Source organism: Lipophrys pholis, assembly GCF_963383615.2.
Source record: "Lipophrys pholis genome assembly, chromosome: 13".
Taxonomy (NCBI): Eukaryota; Metazoa; Chordata; class Actinopteri; order Blenniiformes; family Blenniidae; genus Lipophrys; species Lipophrys pholis.
The window spans coordinates 14,723,304-14,742,245 of record NC_137632.1 but is presented as its reverse complement, the minus strand read 5'-3'; the positions used below and the strand labels follow the sequence as shown (position 1 = coordinate 14,742,245).

General features: G+C 41.3%; 1 protein-coding gene across 1 annotated transcript in view; it reads left to right on the top strand.

Moving 5' to 3' along the window:
- The window catches only part of LOC308118846 (hyccin 2), a 42,111-nt gene that overhangs the window by 6,276 nt on the left and 16,893 nt on the right, over window positions 1-18,942 (top strand). Inside the window, exons 2-6 of the mRNA XM_080478471.1 lie at window positions 9,444-9,541; window positions 13,659-13,751; window positions 15,866-15,967; window positions 17,248-17,427; window positions 18,623-18,703. Coding sequence (XP_080334597.1) covers window positions 13,701-13,751; window positions 15,866-15,967; window positions 17,248-17,427; window positions 18,623-18,703 — 414 coding nt within the window. The 5' untranslated portion in view covers window positions 9,444-9,541; window positions 13,659-13,700. The remainder of the gene's footprint in view (window positions 1-9,443; window positions 9,542-13,658; window positions 13,752-15,865; window positions 15,968-17,247; window positions 17,428-18,622; window positions 18,704-18,942) is intronic.

The window sequence follows — 18,942 nt, the reverse complement described above, 5'->3', positions numbered from 1 at the left end:
TCTGCTGCCAATCTGCATAAAGCAAAGCTGATGTTCCCACCAGAAGCACCAAGATGCTTCTGGTGGGAGGACGTGGAGTCAGACAGGAAGTACCCACACGAAGAGCGTAACAAATCCTGTAATTTTAAAAATAAAATATCTCAGACAGCAAATTGTACTTCACGCCATTCATTGTACATTGTGCTGGTACCCGCTGGCAACAGGCCCCATACCGCTGTACAAAAAGCGTATTTCGGTGTAGTTATATTTTAGGGAAACGTGTGGTAATGCTCGATGTTTGAGTGTGAGTCATGAAAAATTGTTATTCAATGATCAGCATCTAATAGATATAAAACATTACTTGGGTAATTCTAAGAATTCTATATCAGTACTCTGTATTAGAACCTACCCAAATGTACTGTACATGCAGTATCTAATGATGGGAATGTGTCGGTGTAATGGTGAGCTTCTGTTGAGATCACTTTGCTTTTGAGTCGGTCTGGAAACAAATTACTCTTGACATGTTATATGCTTTTTAAACTCGATGAACGAGAACACCAGAGTGTACACCTGACAAAGCTCTCGTTGTGTCATATATTTACATGCTTTATTTGGGAAAGCTCCGATATCATTCTCTGAAAATGTCAGCTGCTGTTTGCACAAGAACTCGCCGAAAGCCATTTCAGATACGCAGCAGACTGGATGCTCTGAATTAAGCAAATAGCATAAGCTTTTACTGGAGATACTGCCGCTCCCTTTTTCAAACCCTGATACGTTGGAGTGAGGTTCCTGCTGGACATCCAACGCTTACCCTCCAACTGGGCTTGCGCTCACATCATTTGCATGGGAGGCATTTGTATACCTCAGGTTGAGGAGGAAGAGGGTGGGGGCAGGATGCTGTCGGCAGTCACCTGGGCTATTGTGTACTCTGGCTCACCTTGCCTAATTGGTGGAACCCTGTGTGTGTGTGTTTTTAGGTGTGTGTGGTGTCTGTGTAGTTGTAACACGGGCCCATCCCAACACGTCTGGCCCTGCAGCTGCAGCAGAGCTAATTTTAGCCCAGGATGTGCGTACGCCTCAGTTCCCCTCGCCTGGCCTATGAGAGATGAGGGGAGGATGAGGGAGAAACAGAAGCAAATTTTTCACCCGCTCGATCTCTCCTCTGTTCATATATTTTCTTTTTTCTTTTTCTGTGTTATCACCTGCTGGTCCTATATTTTTGTGTGCCCAGAGAAGCCGGTTTCATGTGTCTCTGTCCATGTGTCCTAAAGGCAACACTATTGATTTGCAGAGGAACATATTGACTTAACTCATTGCTGAATGCCCGTGACCTTTACTCAATAACAGCCTTTTCTGTCGGTTAGTGTCCAGCTGGGGTGTGGTGGTACACTGGTTTCCCTCTCTTTCTCTGTACCTGTATGTGGTTATCACCTTATACAGAGAGATGGGAGTTTTTCTTTTTTTTTCCTTTCACAGCATAATTTGAGCTATAAATAAACCCTGTTCTATTCTGGGGCAGACAGGCTGCTCTGCAGGTGAGTGGCTGGGTGTTACTAGGATTGATAGAGGCACAGGGAGATTACAGCAGGCTGGGTTGCCATCGTCAGGTATTACAGTTAATCCCTGTACTTAGTGAAAGTGTGGGGATAGAATTTGGGTGTATGTGCACGCGCCATGGCTGCATTTGTTTCATAAAGACCACATGTACTATATGTTGCGCAAACCTGCCTTGTGACTTTTGTTGAGTACCTTTGTGAAATTCTTTGGCTGATGGAAAGAAAAGAGCCCGTGCACGTGTGTTTTCTGCTTGCGATTGGCACACTTCTACACAACACCAGCAACATGATTGCCTGGCTTTGAAGAAACGAGAGTGTTTGGAGCAAAAATACTTGTAAGGCTTCACAATTTATTATTCTCCGAGTATATCATGATTTTTTTTTTCACCATTGAGAAACAAATCACACCTCTATAGCTGCCCACTTTGACACACTGACTGATCAGAGAAAAACACTTTATTGTCTTGAAGGGGAATCACATTTCTTTTTCACTGTGGTTTTCAAAGTCAGACCTAGAACCCCCTTTGGGGGATGCTGAAGTTTCATCTTCTCTGAAGGTTAAAATTAAAATTAGGTTTCACTGTAATGTTTTAGCAAGTCAGATTGCAGTGGGGTCTGCAGCTTTAGCTGAAAAGAAACAAGGTTTGTAAGCAGCGGTAAACACCTCGGATGGAAGTGGGTGGGCCACATGGAAAAACTTTCACTACTGTCGAGGGCAGAGCCAGACGTTTTTCCCACATGTGCTCAATATGAAAATATCTTTTAGTATACTGCATAGTGCTCTGCGTCACTCAAATTCTTGTTTCTTTGCATGCTTTGTCTGATAATGTGATTTGGACTGCGATCTTTCGCCACGAGAAATGAGAAGTGTACTTCCAAGCTTGAACCATGTACACATGAAAAATTAAGCAGCCACTTTCAAAATTAAGGCAATTGTGTACACTTAATTTTATATGACACATCGTTTTTCATTTATTCTCACGGGCCGGAGGGAACGGCCAAAAACTCCAGCATGTGCCAGACTTTTGTAAAATTGTTTCACATTAACTTATTTCCCTTTCATATTCAGTTAGAAATGAACAGTACTGACGTGCGATTTTGATGAAAACACTGAATAGCCTCTTGCCTTTATGCGACTTTCTCTATGTGACAATTTTGCTGAAGTTCTAAAAATACAAAGCAAAGAAAATTGATGATTACGGATCAATGAACAGTCCCAGTAATTTTACATTAATCACATTTACAGCAAGAAGTCTTAAAGTAAGTAGGACGATGACAAGAAGTAGCCCAAACAACACAAGCACAGAGTTTGCTCAACTTCAATAATTCATGGCTGACTGAGCCACGCTGACCTTGAAAAATCCCCAGTGTTGGACTGTTGAAACCTGGCACTGCTCATTTAGGTCAGAGAGGAGAGGTTGAGACAGACCAACACAAACTCACACATATATACAGTATATATTTATGTTTACAACATGTGCAGCCTGGATTTTGATAAGCTGTTTGCTCGTATCAGTTGATGCTGTCACCTCCTGGCACTGGTGTTTCTCAAATTCTTTATTATCCCAAAAAACATTAACTTTCATTATTGTTGGTAAAATGTGTTAAATTGATCAATTTGATTGTATTGTACAACCTCAATAGGTTGGACTTCACGTGTGAGGGATACAACATGTCCCTCTGACTGTTGGGTTGTATTCTGTAACGCCCCAGTTGGCCGTTCATGAATGTACACACAGCTCAACATATCTCGATAGTTGAGTACCGTAGTTGCAGGGTGAAACCCCATCCGCCTGATAATGTCTAGATTGTGTCTCTCGGCAATAATCTTTGTGCTTTATGTGGCTTCGGATGAACTTATCTGGTAAAATGAATTTGTTGGTGAATTCACACCCCTTGTGTAGTTTGTTCTCTTTTGTTAATTGCATGAAAAGGCCCTTGGGAACTGTACCAAAGTTTAATAACTGGGGAAATACTATGAATGGGCCAACTATACAGGGTCCTATTTCTGTATGCACATTCTGAATCGTGCTTTATGACTTGGTTATATAAGCAATGCAATTTCCAAAAAGGCACACCAGTAGGAAAATGTAAAATATCCCAAAAACTTCACATAAAAGAAGTAACAGAAGCTTTTCTATAGACGATCTTACCATTGCCAAAAATGGGCTGGTCAGAAGTTTCCAAAAGAGTAAAGCAAAATCACTTTCTTTCTCTTTTTTTTTTTAACTGTCATATTTATTCCTTATTGTATTTTAATCTGCTCTTGTACAATTATTCAACAAGGCACTAAAAAGTGTACTTCATGCTTTACAGCTGGAACAGGTACTGGACTCACATTTTCTTCTCTCTCTCCTCTGACTCAACTCATTGCGAAACCTTCTCTGTATTTGTTGTGATAATGTAAGTTATGAGTAAGTGTGATTTGATTTTTCAGCGTCGACGACAACTGCTAGTTGTGAGTGAAGTTGTAAATGCATTCAGAGAGGCTGCGGCACAGTTTGTAGTCCTTCCGTCTTTCAGTCTTAATGTTGTCGGTTCGTCTGAGTGAATGGGTGAACATGACTGATGGTGTAAAGAAGCATTGAGACCGTTCACACGGTAAACTGCCAAATAAGCAACGTCCATTTAGCATTTATACTCGGGGCACATATTTGGAGCTGTGATGAAGTAGGATCCTGGTCTGGTCACGCAACGTGTTTGAAGGCCTGCAGCTCTCATTGATGATATTTTGCTCTAGTGTTTGCCTGGAAAGTACAATTGCACCCAGATATCTCACTCCTGACCAATGCTGCTGTTCTTGTGCTACAACAATCTGCTGTGTTCCGATGGCTGTGTCGAACCCTCACATCCAATCGTTGCTTGTTGTGAACGTCAAATAGTTTTGTCCTTGGCTCAGCTTTCGATCATTATTTTCATGACCTTTTTGTGACATTGAATAAAATCCAAGTAAAGTTGATTGTCTTTCAGTAGCGTTTCAAGCTTTCCACGACTGCCTCTCAACAGTGATTCATTTATTTGGTCGCAAAAACAACAATGCTGCCAGCACCAGCAAAAAAAAAAGAAAAGTGAAACTATGTCCCAAATAAAGAACTAATACAAACACAGTGTTGATTGGTTATCTTTGCTCACACAAGAAAGGGGTTTTGTGTTTCTGTCTTCGATAATAACAGGGGCAGTGCAGCTATTTAACTCTTCCAGGGCAGTTTCTGGGTGCAGCAGCACTAAAGAGAGTCTCTCTCTACTCAGCTCTAACCTTGTGTGTGTTTACACTGGTTTAATGAATACTCCTATGATTCATCTGTGAGCACCCAGTCCAATATTCACTTGAGTATACAGCTCGCAGCTGATGCTTTCATCCCAAGGAGCTCCACTCATGTCTCACCTGCTGCATACATTTGATCGGAACAATCACCTCTTGTGCTTTTAGCTTGCCACGTAATCTTTCACTGAAATAATCTTGATTACTTTACAGTATGGTACACACACACACACACACACACAGAGCTGCAGCATGGCGTGATTTGATTTGCACATTTATACTTTCAATATGAAGAATTGCCCAGTGTATCGATTAGTACGTTGTGTCGGCTGGTGGCAGCGGGGAGAGGAGAGGAGACGCGGGTAAGACTGAAGCCATGAACCCACAAAAATTGCAAAAGGTTTTGACCCAACATTTAAGATGATAATTCACTAGCTTTGCTAACAAATGCAATGCTTATTATTGAGTCATGTGGGTGACGAGGTACCAGGGTGTAGTATGAAACCTTTCCTCTCCTCTCTCACAGTTAAAACATACTGTAGCACAGAGCGGTCGATATCTGCATGACTGGACTGCTCGGTGGGCGTTTTCTCAGTTACGTATTAATCACTGGCGGTATGAATGGCATCTCTAGTTCACTTCCATCCTCAATAAAATCAAGGTTAAGCATTGCATGTAGCAACTGTAAAAGAAACTCTTGTATGACAATATTAAATTAAATAAAAGTCAGCAAATCAAGAAAATCTCGAGGTTGAATTATGCATGTAATTCTTTGGCTTATACAAATAATGCACAACCAATTAAAAGCATTCAAATCTGATGTAAAGGTGTAAACCTCAACAAGTTAATATATTGTGATAATTTATATAATGATGATGATGATAATAATAATACCATGTAATATGCACTTATGTTGAGTATTGTAATAACAGTATGATTTGTTTTGACTGCGACCAGTTATTTTTCCCTGCATCACATACATCTGCCGTTCCCACCAGCAGCATCGTTTGTTGACTGTTGCAAATTATTCCTTTTCTTTTCTTTTCTTATCATTATTATTATTTTTGCTTTATTACTTCTGACTACTGCCCTGTGGCCAATAAATATGAAAAAAATGCTCAAGTAATTAACAGAAATCGAATCTTATGCTATAGGGCTTCATCTGATTGGCCAAATATGTTGACATGCGGAGGGAGCAGGGGTTGTTGCAGGTCATTCGCTCTTTTGCAATATGTATATCATGCATATTGAAAGCATAGTAATGATGAATTTGCAATACTTTGTGCAGCCCCAGTCTCTAATGTAGCTGTAGAATCTTTTATATAGTCCAATAGCATTATTATGTAAATATATCTATCATCTAGTGTCTTAGAAAGTTGTACAATGATAACTTCTATCATATATCTTCTGCCACTATTGCCTTGGTAATTGTGTAACAGTGATAGGATGTGTGTCTTTGAATAGGATGTAGAAAATCAGTGTGCAGTGATTTTAGTGAGAGTATAGGTCTCATCCAACTGAAAACAGGCTCTCTGCAGCATCTTGCAATTACAATTGTTTTACTGAAAGAGAAATATTATTTATAGCAGGTTAGTTGCCATTGTTAATCCGCAGATTTACAGAGAAACACAGAATACTGGCGCTGGTGTTCTTTTAACTTCATGAAGGATTTGGAGTGTGTTTATCAATGGGATTGTGATACGGTGTTTGAAGTGCAGTCAACAGGATGGGCTGGCACTCTCCTGTTGACCACAGCACAATAAGCAGAGGAAGAGCAGTCGTCCAAGAAAAGTTTGCTCGTTGTCGCTCACCAGCTCATTTGGTGCGCTTCATATTTAGCCAACAGTGACGGCTGGCCGGGGAGCGATGTTGACACAAAAATACTGGAACCAAATGGTTGCAGAGCAGGAAGGAATCATATTCAAGTTCCTCAGTCGAAGGGAAAACTTCTGCTGTCCTTATACAGCTAAAACAAGATGTTTCAAGCGTAGTCCTGGCTGCTATTTTTGTGTAATGTTGAAACACAATACTCAACCTTTAGGTCCCGAAATGAACAAAATGTTGCTGTCAGATTTTCACAACATAACCTGAGACAAGTCCAACTTGCATACCGAGTCAAAGAGACTTATTTCCGTTCAGGCAACACGGATCCCTTGCACTTTCTGACCAGAGAGAGACCTTTTATGCTGTTTAAACCCTCTTCGGAGTCATGTGATATAGTCTCAGTAAATATTCCAATTTTCGTTTCTTTAATGTGATATGCAAAATGAAGAAAACTTTTCAAAATACTGGGGCAAACTTATTAGGCTGCATGATGTGGCTTTTGCAAGCATCTGGCAATCTGATGTGTATCACCATATAGGTGATACGATTTCATTCATACATTTATTGTACTTCTACTTTAAGCAATCGTTCGTATAAAAAAATCCAAGACATTGCTAAAACAATCCATTTAGAGGGCAAACATCCAACAGTAACGTGTACTCATTTGCAGTAATTTCCAGGATGTCCTATTCTACCCGGAGTTATGAAAGAGCGCATGATTTTGGATGAAAATATCCATATTTGTATTTTATCCTCACATGCATTTTGCTGTATTCTTTTTCATTATGCCAAACTGGCAGATTGAATTAGATCGCCGCTAATGGGAGTTCTGCAAGTTTCTTTTTTCTCCAAATTTCCCTCTCAGACTTTATGCTTCCAGTTTACCATTCTGTCATCTAAAATCACATCTATTTATGCCGCAGATTTTTTGCTGTGCTTTATTATTCATTCCTCGCCCTCAACCTGGAGCCTCTGTTACCCTCGTCTTCGATGAGTCATACACAATGAGTACACTTTATCTACTGATGGAAAATAAATGCCTTCTTACAGCGCCCAACAGAAGGAGACGCTGCACACATCATCATTCTGGAGACAGATGGGACTTCTGCACGGTGATTTCCTGGACTCTTTTGGGATGAATTGCTAATGAAAGATGGGTTCATATAAACACAGGGGCCCGTGATGTAAATACCTAAGTGAATGGCGTGCTCAGTGGTGTGTCACATGCAGGCGGCCTCTCTGGGACATGCAGCAGTGCACAGCGTCGGTTTGTGTGTCACTGAAGTCGTGATTTGTTCTGTCAAAGGCAGTCAGTGTGATGGGCGTGGATCCTCAGGATGCATTTTTAGCCGGCGCGGACAACGCGTCGGCCAGCTGGCTGTTGCTATGCAACACATGGGAACTTGAAAACGGACTCCTTGTGCCATGACTCAAAGTAACCTGACAGCAAGAATTTGTGAGGCGAAACTGCATAGTTTTTGCAAATGGAGTAAAAATACTTATTTTGCATGTTGTGTGCTTGTTTGTAAGGCTTGGACAAGCTTTGTTTACCTCACAATGCATTGTCCTGCTTTGGTAGCCGCCATCCATCGGTTTCCAAGTCACTGTGTTGTCGGGTTTCTTTGTTTATTGAGTATTTGTCATGTACTGTTTGTCTGTTTGTCATTTCCTGCCTCCTGAAGTTCACGTTTCATTCTGTGTTCTGCTCTTTTAATTCTTTAATTTATTATGTCTTCTCCAAGCAACGTGATTAGATCGCTGTAATTTCAACTTCAGAGTGCATCGTCTTTTTCTTTACTGGAATTTTTATTTATTGAAGTGTCTCGTTTCATCTCATATTTATCTTTCTTCGAAACTGTTTTACTATCACAGGTTGTTTTTTTTTTTTTATTATCAGTCTTATTGATTGTGTTTTTGGAAGCTTTCTTGTATTTCAGTGTGACTATAATCAAGAATATCTTGAATGTTTAACACTCTGAATGCCTGCTCTCTAACTGCAACATTAATATATCTGTGGGTACCAATATAGTAACTTGAACTTTTGGGGATTTTTGGATTCAAGGAGGCATTCAATGACCTTCTGGTGTAGGACGGGGATTTTTTTGTCTCGCATCAAGTTTTCCAAGTTGTAATTCTTTTGATTGGATGCCAATTTCTTGAATACTGCTCTTAAAATGTTGCTATTTATTAATATTAATGATCTCAGCTTCCACTTAGTTCTGTTTATCTTGAGTTCTTCTCAAAAAACTGAGAAGAAGAATGTAGGAAAAACCTTCCCTCTGACCCACAGATATCTCTTGCTGCTGAACGTTGCCTGAAGCTCCCTCAACACCCCCCCCCCCCCTCCAAATTCTCACCACTACTTTAAAATAACAGCTTTGAGATTATGGTGGACTGAATTCAATGAACATAGAAAAGAATTGGCAGATTGCATGAAAAGTCATAAAACCGCTCTTTTGGAGTTGATTGTGCTTTTCAAACTTCTTATTTTTTATTCTTTTTGTCAGATTGAAAATAAAGTCATTTCAGGTACGAAACGGGTCAATTTGTGTGTAATACAGAAGAATATCTGATTACATAATTCAGGAGGCTTGCGTCATTGTCTGGCAGTGAAAGGTCGCGCCCATTGTTCAATCTCGCATCGAAATTCTAGGTTGAAATACAACTCCCAAGAACAAATCAAATTTCCACTGTGGTGGCCTACTAAACATAACTAAATATGAACCATTATTTTCTGTGTAATTCCTTGTTCAATACAGACCGTCCTCTAGCGGAACTTGCCTCGCTGATCTGATTGATTTCATGCTGTTTTGTTGCTGCAGGTGCGGTAACAAGGTGACCCTCCGTGAGTGACAGATGTGTGACACTGTGGAGGACCATTTCCCTCTCCTTGTGGAGATCTGAGTTCTGGGACACTAAGGTGAGCACGTGAAGGCAAACAACTGACCTCTGAAACCGCCTAATTGTTTGTGTATCCATGCAACTTGTGCTCAGCTAAAATTAGCCTCTTGATTCTGCCTTGAGGTTCTATTTTAATTGTGGGGCAGATGGCACAGGAACCGGCTTCTTTTCCCTGCATGTTTAGGAAAACCTTCAAAACATGTTGATAAAATGCAAAATATTTGTGAAATGTGACTATTTAGTTTTTATCACGTATGACGTTGACAAAGGATTCATTGATTTGATTGAGGTCTTCCTCTAATAATCTAATGGATGAATGATTAATTAGTTACTTCTGTTGCAGATCAATTTGTCTTTATTAAACAACAAAATGCATTAAATTATCTCTTGACCAATTGAATAATAGATCAGAGATCTAACTTATAATATATTTCAATATTTTCTCCCAAAATGAACTATAATTAACAGTATTTGCCGCTGCCTGCTTGTTCCGACTGTTGCTATGGTAGCAAATGGGCCTGCCTCGATGATGGAGAATTTCACCTCAGCGAGTCTGACAGTTTGACAAGCCGGAGGAAATGAATGAGTCAGCCTTTCAAGAAGAGCTGAACAAGCGCACTAAATGCGATCTTCCACTTCGCAGACCGAGATTTGAGTGGAGGACCCGCACAGAACGATTTCACGAGTTCAGATCATCAGCTGTTCTGCTCCTCCTGCCTCACAGCAAAGACGTACATTGTTCCTCTGAGCCTGATTTATTTCTTCAAATTTATCAGACCATTGTCAGAGTTGTGCCTCAGCGTGACTCTCAGATGGAGGAGTAACCAGTCTGAGTTCGGACGGAGCCAGTCGACGGCAGTACAAACATGAGAGGGCGATATAAACAAGTTGACTGTTAAAAAGTTAAGCCGAAATTTTCATACCGTTTTTTTTTTTTTTTTAAAAACAACTCGCATCCACACAGACAGCTTTGCTATCATAACTCATTGAAAACTCTCAATATCTGCAACAGCTTTCATTATTATTATTTTAAATCCCCATAACGGTTCATTCCAGCGGAGAGTTTTTGCATTTGCACCGAAACAACATCACATGTCATTTCCCAGCAGAAATGAGACAACAGACCGTGAATAATAGTTTCCAAATGCTCACCACGGCAAGTGATGGAGTGTCTAATATGATGGGGACACATTTCAAAAACACGATTTTCAGTCTCACAGAAATAATTACACGAGAGGCTTTACATCACTTCTAAATCAAGAGTTTTTGTCGATGATCACAACACAAGCGGAGCTCTTTCATCCGAATGGTGAGCCTGGTTTTGACAATAGTGGTCACATTGTCGATAATAAGGGATGGTATTGTAGGTTGAAGTTACTCAAATTAGATTCTAGATGAAGACATTTGGATTACATTCCTATTTTCTCTGATAAAATCAGGTCGTGGCAAACATTTCAATGTTTTGCACTCTTTACTAATGCTCATTTCTAGCTCGTCCAAGTGTTGCATTTGCTCTATTGGAGACAAACCGAAAAAGCCTCATAGGAGGCAGAACTCCTGTCACAGCTTTCTGTTATTTGTATGAACTATCTTCATAACAAAAGGAGCCTGGGTTACCGATTTGCGTGGAGCTACTACATTAAAGCAGGAATGACTCAACACTTTAGGTTTACTGTTGAAGTGAGCACTCCACCTGTGCAGACTCTCACATCTCCACGGTGTTTCAGGCTCCGCTAAATCTGGAGAATTATTTGTGTGCATATTCCCAGTTTTGCCTACGCTCAGCTTTTCAGGGTTGGGTCTGAACCGTGTCGTGCGTCTCAGCTGCCTGCCTGCCCAGATAACTGCCTGCATGCTCGCTCTGCTCAGAGGTTTTTCACTTCTGTTAAGTTGTACACAGGCTTGAAGATTAACAGAGGACAGGGGACACAGAGACAGCGGCAATGACTGTATTTCACAGACTTGAATGAAAAAATAGTGAGAGCATGTGATTCTGACAGGTTTTGGTTTTTGACATAAACTGGGTTTGAAGAAAATAAAAATAATAATAATGAGTATCTCAAAGAATAAATAAATTGTATGGTCTGTATGTTGGACCTTATTTGTATACATACACTCACATTTCCAAACACACACACACCCTAATGAAGTCAAACAATGGCACTGATACATCACAGTCCCTCTGTCATTTAAATAGGCAGAGCAGTGTGTAACTGAATTAGTGTGTTTGCTGATGAAGAGCATCTGTCTGATGATCGGCCTTAGATGTTGAGTGAGAAGATCCGTCTTAGCATCCCAGAATAATCGAGAAATGTTAAGTGGGCTCCTCTCACTTTGAAATGTGAATATACTGAGTTAATCCGTAATCCCATCAAGTCAAACCTACAACAGTCTTATGAGCCTCACAGGTTGTTTTATTTTCTAAGTGCAAAGGTCGCAGTGCTGACTGAGGTTAAAGGCTTTACTTCTCACAAGATGTTATAATGACTCTGTCCTCAGAGGTTTGTTAGCGTCTTTGCCAATTATTAATGAATTTGTGTTACGTTTGTGGCAACACAATATATTAGTCTTTCCATTTGAGATTTTTTTTTTCCTTATCAAAATGTGTGAATGACATAAAAACCTTACAGTCATAATGAAGGATTACAGATTTCACTCAATGACTAGCTGGTTGTTATGCAGCTACTCTCAAGGTCAACACTGGCCAACTAATCATGAGACAGTGGCAACATTCGCTGAATCAGGATATCTTCGGCTACAAGCTATGTGTGGGATTACGTAAGCGTAGATTATTTCGGTCATTTTAGGAGCTTGGCACGCTGGCGTCCTTTTGCAGCATGTCTGCATTCAAACTGCCGGTGGAGCGTGTGACTGTTCAACATCTTGCCCGGTTGCTCTCCCCCACTGACAGCAGACCTTTATATGGGATAAATAATGAGGATACATTGTCCATGGTCTGTAGGAGAAATGGCTTGTTATTTTGGGCAGTTTGCTGGAGTTAATTTTAGCTGCTAGATGGAGAGAAGTAGACCAGCGATAACCAGTACGTTTCCAGCCTGAGATCAGAATATGCTTGAAGAACTTCTCATTGGCTATGGAGGAAAGAGAGATATGTAGCTTTAGAAAAACATGCAACTTGCTTAAATTAAATTGGTTTGATTTGTATCGTCATCATCTCTTGCTGCCGCGGTAAAAGAAATTCCAGCCATAATTTATTGTTATGTTTACGTGAAAACACTGAACATGTAAATGATCATCGGTCAGAAAATCAATCCCAACCCAGACTGCTTTGCTCTGTGTGTGACATGTCCCACATCCAACTTCACCTGCTTTCTTTTTGCGGTCCTTTCGAAACTGTTGCATAACAGAGATGTGCAGACAGTGGAAAAGCAGTTTTATGTGCAGTTTACATGGACTCTGATCAAATCATAAACAGTTAGACAGCGTCCTGGTGTTGTCTAGTCACCTTCCAGTTGCTTCTCCTCGAGTACAATTACAATCACTGATTGTCCCAAGTGTTTTAAATGACGGCCTTCCAGAAATTCTAATCATGGTCTTTATCTTCAGTTTGCAATTGAACAAGATGTAGAATTATCACTTCTAATATAATTGCCTGCATTTTATTGAAGTGTGGACTCTTAGGAGAGTAACGTGTTCTTCTGCTCATTGGCTGCTGTAGTGTCGTCACACCAAGTTACCTCCTGAACATGTCTGTATTCATGTGCCGCTCAACTCGACTTTGCAGCTGTGGCTACATACGTAGTTGACCACCATCGAGGATGGAGTGAATGAAAAATGCAATGTAAAGTGTCTTTGAGTGTCCAGAAAAGTGCTATATAAAACCAATGCATTATTATTACTAAAATAATCAGATAACAAAAATTGCTGCTATAAAACGGAAGTGAAATTGAACAGTGGTTTTCAAATAAAAAACATATCCAGCATGATTATCTATCCACTCAACCATTCACTATTCTATACCGCTTTATCCAAAGTGGGGTTGTGGGCTGGAGCCGATCCCAGGTGACGATAGGGGAAAGGCAGGGGACACTGTTGTTTGTGTCGTTCAGAAATGTGTCGTATGGATGAACTGATGGCATTTCCCTGTCTTCTGTCTTTTATTGTCCACCACGCAGCCATTCGGGGCTGGGGTGGGGTGGCGGGGGTCACTCAGGAAGATGCTGGGATCAGAGCGCGGTGTTGTGGAAGAATGGCTCTCAGAATTCAAGGTAAGGTCTCTCTTTTCAGTCTTTCTATCATGAGTCATGGTGATAAAATGTAGCCCTTGAGGCATTTTTTTCCAGAGGAACCACACGTAGTGGGTGCAGCAATTGTGATAAAGAAGAGAACCAAGTGTACAAGTGTGTGTGTGTGTGTCGGTGCGTGTGCGTCTCGGAACATTTCTGTCCCTTTGTTAATTGTAATTAAATTCAGCGTATGCAAGCAAGAATTGTTGCCAGGTTGAAGCGATTAAAAGCTGGATTGAGCTGTACTTTGTCAGAATCCGCTCTACTTTTATCAGCGTGAGCTCTTTGTTGCACGCGCTGGAGCGTTTTGTGTTCCTCTGTCTGATTAGCTGGCACACATTGATTTAATCTGAGACATGTCTCACTCTCATTGTCTTCAAACTGTCCGTCACGCTTTAGTCTAACTGCTAACAGGCGTTACATCCAGAGACCGTCACTCACATTAGAGGAATTGCATCTGCAGAAGCAGTGAAAGTTTTAATACTTGTAGTAGCTGCTATAGCTGACCAAAAGAAACACACTCAAATTCACTCCCACAGGTAATTTAGTGTTTCCATTGAACCTCTAATGCACATTTTTGAATCGGCATTGCCTGGAGAAAACTTATGTACGGCTTAAGAAGAAAAGGGCTTCTGAGCCCAACCATCAGGCCTGTGCTGCTACGAAGCGAGGGTCCTATCCACTAAGCTTCAGCTCAATTACATTTTTACATACTTGGTCAAATTGTTTTTAGCAGAAAACAGGCAATGTTATTTTGTTTGTCATTGCTTATTTGTTGCCTCATTTTCCTTGAATTGCTCACAAGAAGTGAAAGACGGTTGTATGAATTGGAATTTTTAGACGTCTGACTGTCTTTCTTGTGTGTGCGGCGTGAAAATCGGTGACGCAGGAGGAGGAATGTAATTGCCTTCTGTGAGGCGGTGTACAAAGTCCACCAATTAAAAGAAGACAACCATAAACGGTCACTTTGTTGTTTCGGTGTCTGCTCTGACGGGGGAATTGACCATGCTTGTCAAACACGCAAATTGGTGGGATGTGCAATAAAAGCACAACATTTCAAAATATGTACAGGAGCTAATGTGATGAATAGTGAGGAAGATGGGTTGGTATGAGTCACGGTGCAAGAGCAGGCACATTGTGTTCTGTCCTCGAAATGACCATCTTGCCATGCTGAGAGGCTATCCACGCCTTCTGTCATCTGCACACAGTCCTGACCATTTGAAGAATTTCACTGCAGGATGTTCTGAGCCTGTCAGACATCATTACTCTGCCGTGCTCTTTCCCTTAAACCTGTTATTTTATTGGGAAAATCATCTCGACATGGGTGCTTTCAATCGAACAGGCACGTTGATTTTGGCAAATTTATCGGCGCGCCGTCCGTCATTTTTGTTCACCGCAATCAGAAACGCATTGGTCTGAATAAATGAAGAGATTGTGGCTGAATTTCAGAAAGAGGTGTAATTAAGTGTCTGCAGGGATCACCCTCACTCCCCAATGACCTGGCAGACTGCAAATGTGAGCCACAGGTCGGTTGTTCTACCATCATTGTGGTAAACACAACGTCACTGCTGCCATTCATTCTTAAAGTAATACATCCCCATACAGTATGTGCATGCAGCCCAGCAGTGGAAACTTGCTGATACAGCAGCTGTGTGAACGGAGCGTGTTTGAAAGCAGCTGTGAGTGAGCGCCTCGGCGACAGAGGGTGCAGAGTGTTCACAGTTACAGCAGTAATGAGCTGAGGACAAGAGTTTTGTTTTTAATTAATAATGAAGCCTTCCTTACAAATTACATTTTTCATTTCAATTCTATCATTTCTCGTAACATTTAAACTGAACGCATTTCAATGTCTTGGACAGCCAGGTTTAGTTTATTCTCCCTGATGTGAAAGACATAATTGAACAGATGACACAGACATTGTGATATCTGAACCAATAGGCTGCGATCTGTTCTGCCCCATCTTGATATCAGGATCTATTTATGGTGATTAATAGCCAGGACTCGCTGAGCCCCTTGAGGAAAGCCTCAATGTCTTCTGTGAAGGGTGAAAAATTGGGTGCCACCTCCCATCAATCCTTTGTTTGTCCTTGCTCCAGTCCTTACCAGAAACTCACATCCCCAGCTACGCTGGCAGCCTTCATCTGAAGAAGTCCCTGGTGCCGGCGCTCTACAGAGTCATCCAGGACCCCAGCAACGAGGTGACACACACTCAGACACTCACACGCACAGCATGTTTGTTCCTTGTGTTGGCTAGGGTGCATATAAACTGACACACAGCTGTCTACAGGATGCACACACGCATGCACACACACAAGCACAAAACCATGCTCTGTTGTCACCCTCAAGTATCAACAGGGACGGTGATCGTTTCAGCCACACTACCCGTGAGATGGTATTTAGCAATGTTTCACAAACTCGAACATCTGTTACCCTCACTGGAAAAGGTGCACGCTCAGTGAGACGACAATACAAAGACAGCATTTTTTCAATGCACAGATGTGTCTGACACCAGTGCAGGAACAGTGTTTTTAATGTCACAATTCTCCAGCGAAGGCTTACAGCACTCGGTGAAACAGGACATTAATTTCACTCTAATGATACAGTTTGGTGCCCCCACTTCACACACACCTGCCTTCCCCCTCTATTTCACGGTCGAATTTAGGTGTCAAGCAACCACGGATCTAAATTCCATTAGTGCTGTCAGTCTAACTGCACAATGCTATTAATGATGAGACAACTGATCCAGGATGGGTGTTGTGTATGTGTGTATATGTGTGTGATAGAGTGTGAGAGAGCGATTGCTATGCGTGTTTGTGTGTGATGTTTTTGCTGATGACATGGTGGACAGATGCCTTGCCAAGTTCATTAATGAGTCCCCGCTTATTTCCCAGTTTGCCCTGGTACTGCACGTACACACAAATGCAGGAACACCTACACACTCGAGTTGTGCAGGTGCCCACATCACTGACCCCTCCACACATTGGCTCGGCTCACTCCCCTTGAAACTACATCTGTCCTGGCTTGCAATTTTGTGAATTATCCCTTCCGCTCCCAGGCACCTCCCACTATTGACTGGCAATGAAACTTTCCCCCCATCTGTCCATCCAGTTATGTCACAGTCAAGATGAATGAGGTGGCTGCCTCGCCATATATCACACTGTCATTCCAGAAGAAGAATCAAATCTGTGGTTTTGTTTTTCAATCATCATCAACATACATTCACATCGAAACAGTTCAATCAGGTTGATTCTCTCCACTATTTATTTCTTTTGTTTTACTAAGCTAATGGGAAAGAAGACTCCACATAAGTGACAAATCTAACTATAAATGTGTATCTCATAAAATGACAATTATTTGATTGATTTATTACACAAAGTGCCTTTCAGTTGATGTTCAGTTTCATTAGAAGAATGAAGAAGCTGGTGTAATGAACCATTAAGATGTCTGACATGATTCTGCATTTCTGTCTACAATCTAGCTGCTCGAGCCTGTGTGCCACCAACTGTTCGAGCTGTACCGGAGCTCCGAAGACCGCCTGAGACGCTTCACCCTGCAGTTCCTGCCTGAGCTGGTGTGGGTATATCTCCGCATCACTGCCAGCAGAGATCGCCAGAGCAATGGCTGCATTGAGGCCCTCCTCCTGGGCATCTACAATCTGGTGGGTGTATGACTGACCCTGTGCTTTTCATGAAATGCAAATAAACATCACGATGTAAATTGCAGGGTAACTTTCAGACCTCATAATCAGGAGTGAGGTTATCCGCCTGTTGACTTCACAGCCGACCTTTTGGGAATACCCCAGTTAATGGATAGACCTGAGATAGATTGCATCACCAGGACCAACCCCTGGGAAAATGGGCTGAGAGCTAGAGATATCAATAGAAACGGCTCCATGTCAGCCAGCACAGCTAAGAGTTTATCCATGCATAATTTATTCCTCTATGTCTACACCCCTCCCCATCTCACACACACACGTGTGCACATGCACACTGGACGTGATCTACAACTAAGGCCTGATAAACAACTATGCTCTCAACAGAACCGTCAGATATTCAGAGATGTACTGTTATCATGTGAAGAGCGGAAGAAGGTCTGATCTAACTATGAGGTCAAGGAGAAGATTAAAAACAATGGATAAAACCTGTTTTTGGCCCGTATTCCAAAACCTGGATTAATATGGATCACTGGTCGGAGGGACACAGGCACTTTTGTCTGCTCGTGTAGAGAAAACAATTGCAGAGATGAAACAGAAATGTTCCACACCCAGAGAAAATTACCATTATTATGAAACATGGTTAATGCGATTAACCATGTTTTTCTTGCTTGTATGTGATATAAGATGTATTTTGATAACTGTGACACATCACTTGATTCCTCATCAGTTGCACATAATTGGTTTGTCGAAAAACAAAGGTTTTCAATCAAGATAGAAATAAAAATAAAAGCAAACAATACAGCCATATATCACCATTAATGTGCCTTATCGTTTTGTTTGTGACTGCTGGAGATAATCAGGCGGTACATTATGAAATGAAAGAATTCTATCATTCTCTGGTTTGCATTAATCTTTGTGGTATGTGCCACAGTGTTGACATTACAATTGAGTGTAACGTCTGCTGGCAGTGGTGTTTAATCTGACACAGTCAATATCATGAAGCAGAAGATTGGTCATACAGCAGATCATCAACGTACCGACCAGAGGCTTGTATAGGACTTCTTCACCGCACCCAGTCCTCTGAAAAGAGAGGAACTCCGAGAACTAAACAAAAATGTGTAAGAAATGAGTAGCGGGCTGTTGGTAAATGCACCACGCCATTCCTGTATGACACACTGTTTGTCTTTGGTTCTTGCAGGAGATTGTTGACAAAGATGGCAACAGCAAGCTCCTCTCCTTCACAATCCCTTCTCTGTCCAAACCATCAATATACCACGAGGTAGGAATCATTGTTCCTGTTTGGTGATGCTCTTCTGAGTTGTTAACCACACGACTTGTTTGTATCACAATATCTGTTTTCTTAGTATCGTCACACACATTAACGTGAGCAGGTTCTCGTTTTTTCTGTCAGAGGGAATTTCATTAGTTTCTGATCTGACAAACGGCATAACAGGCTGTCCTGGTTGTTGAATATTGACCCGGCAAAATCATATGCAACAATTTTCAAAAGAAAAACAA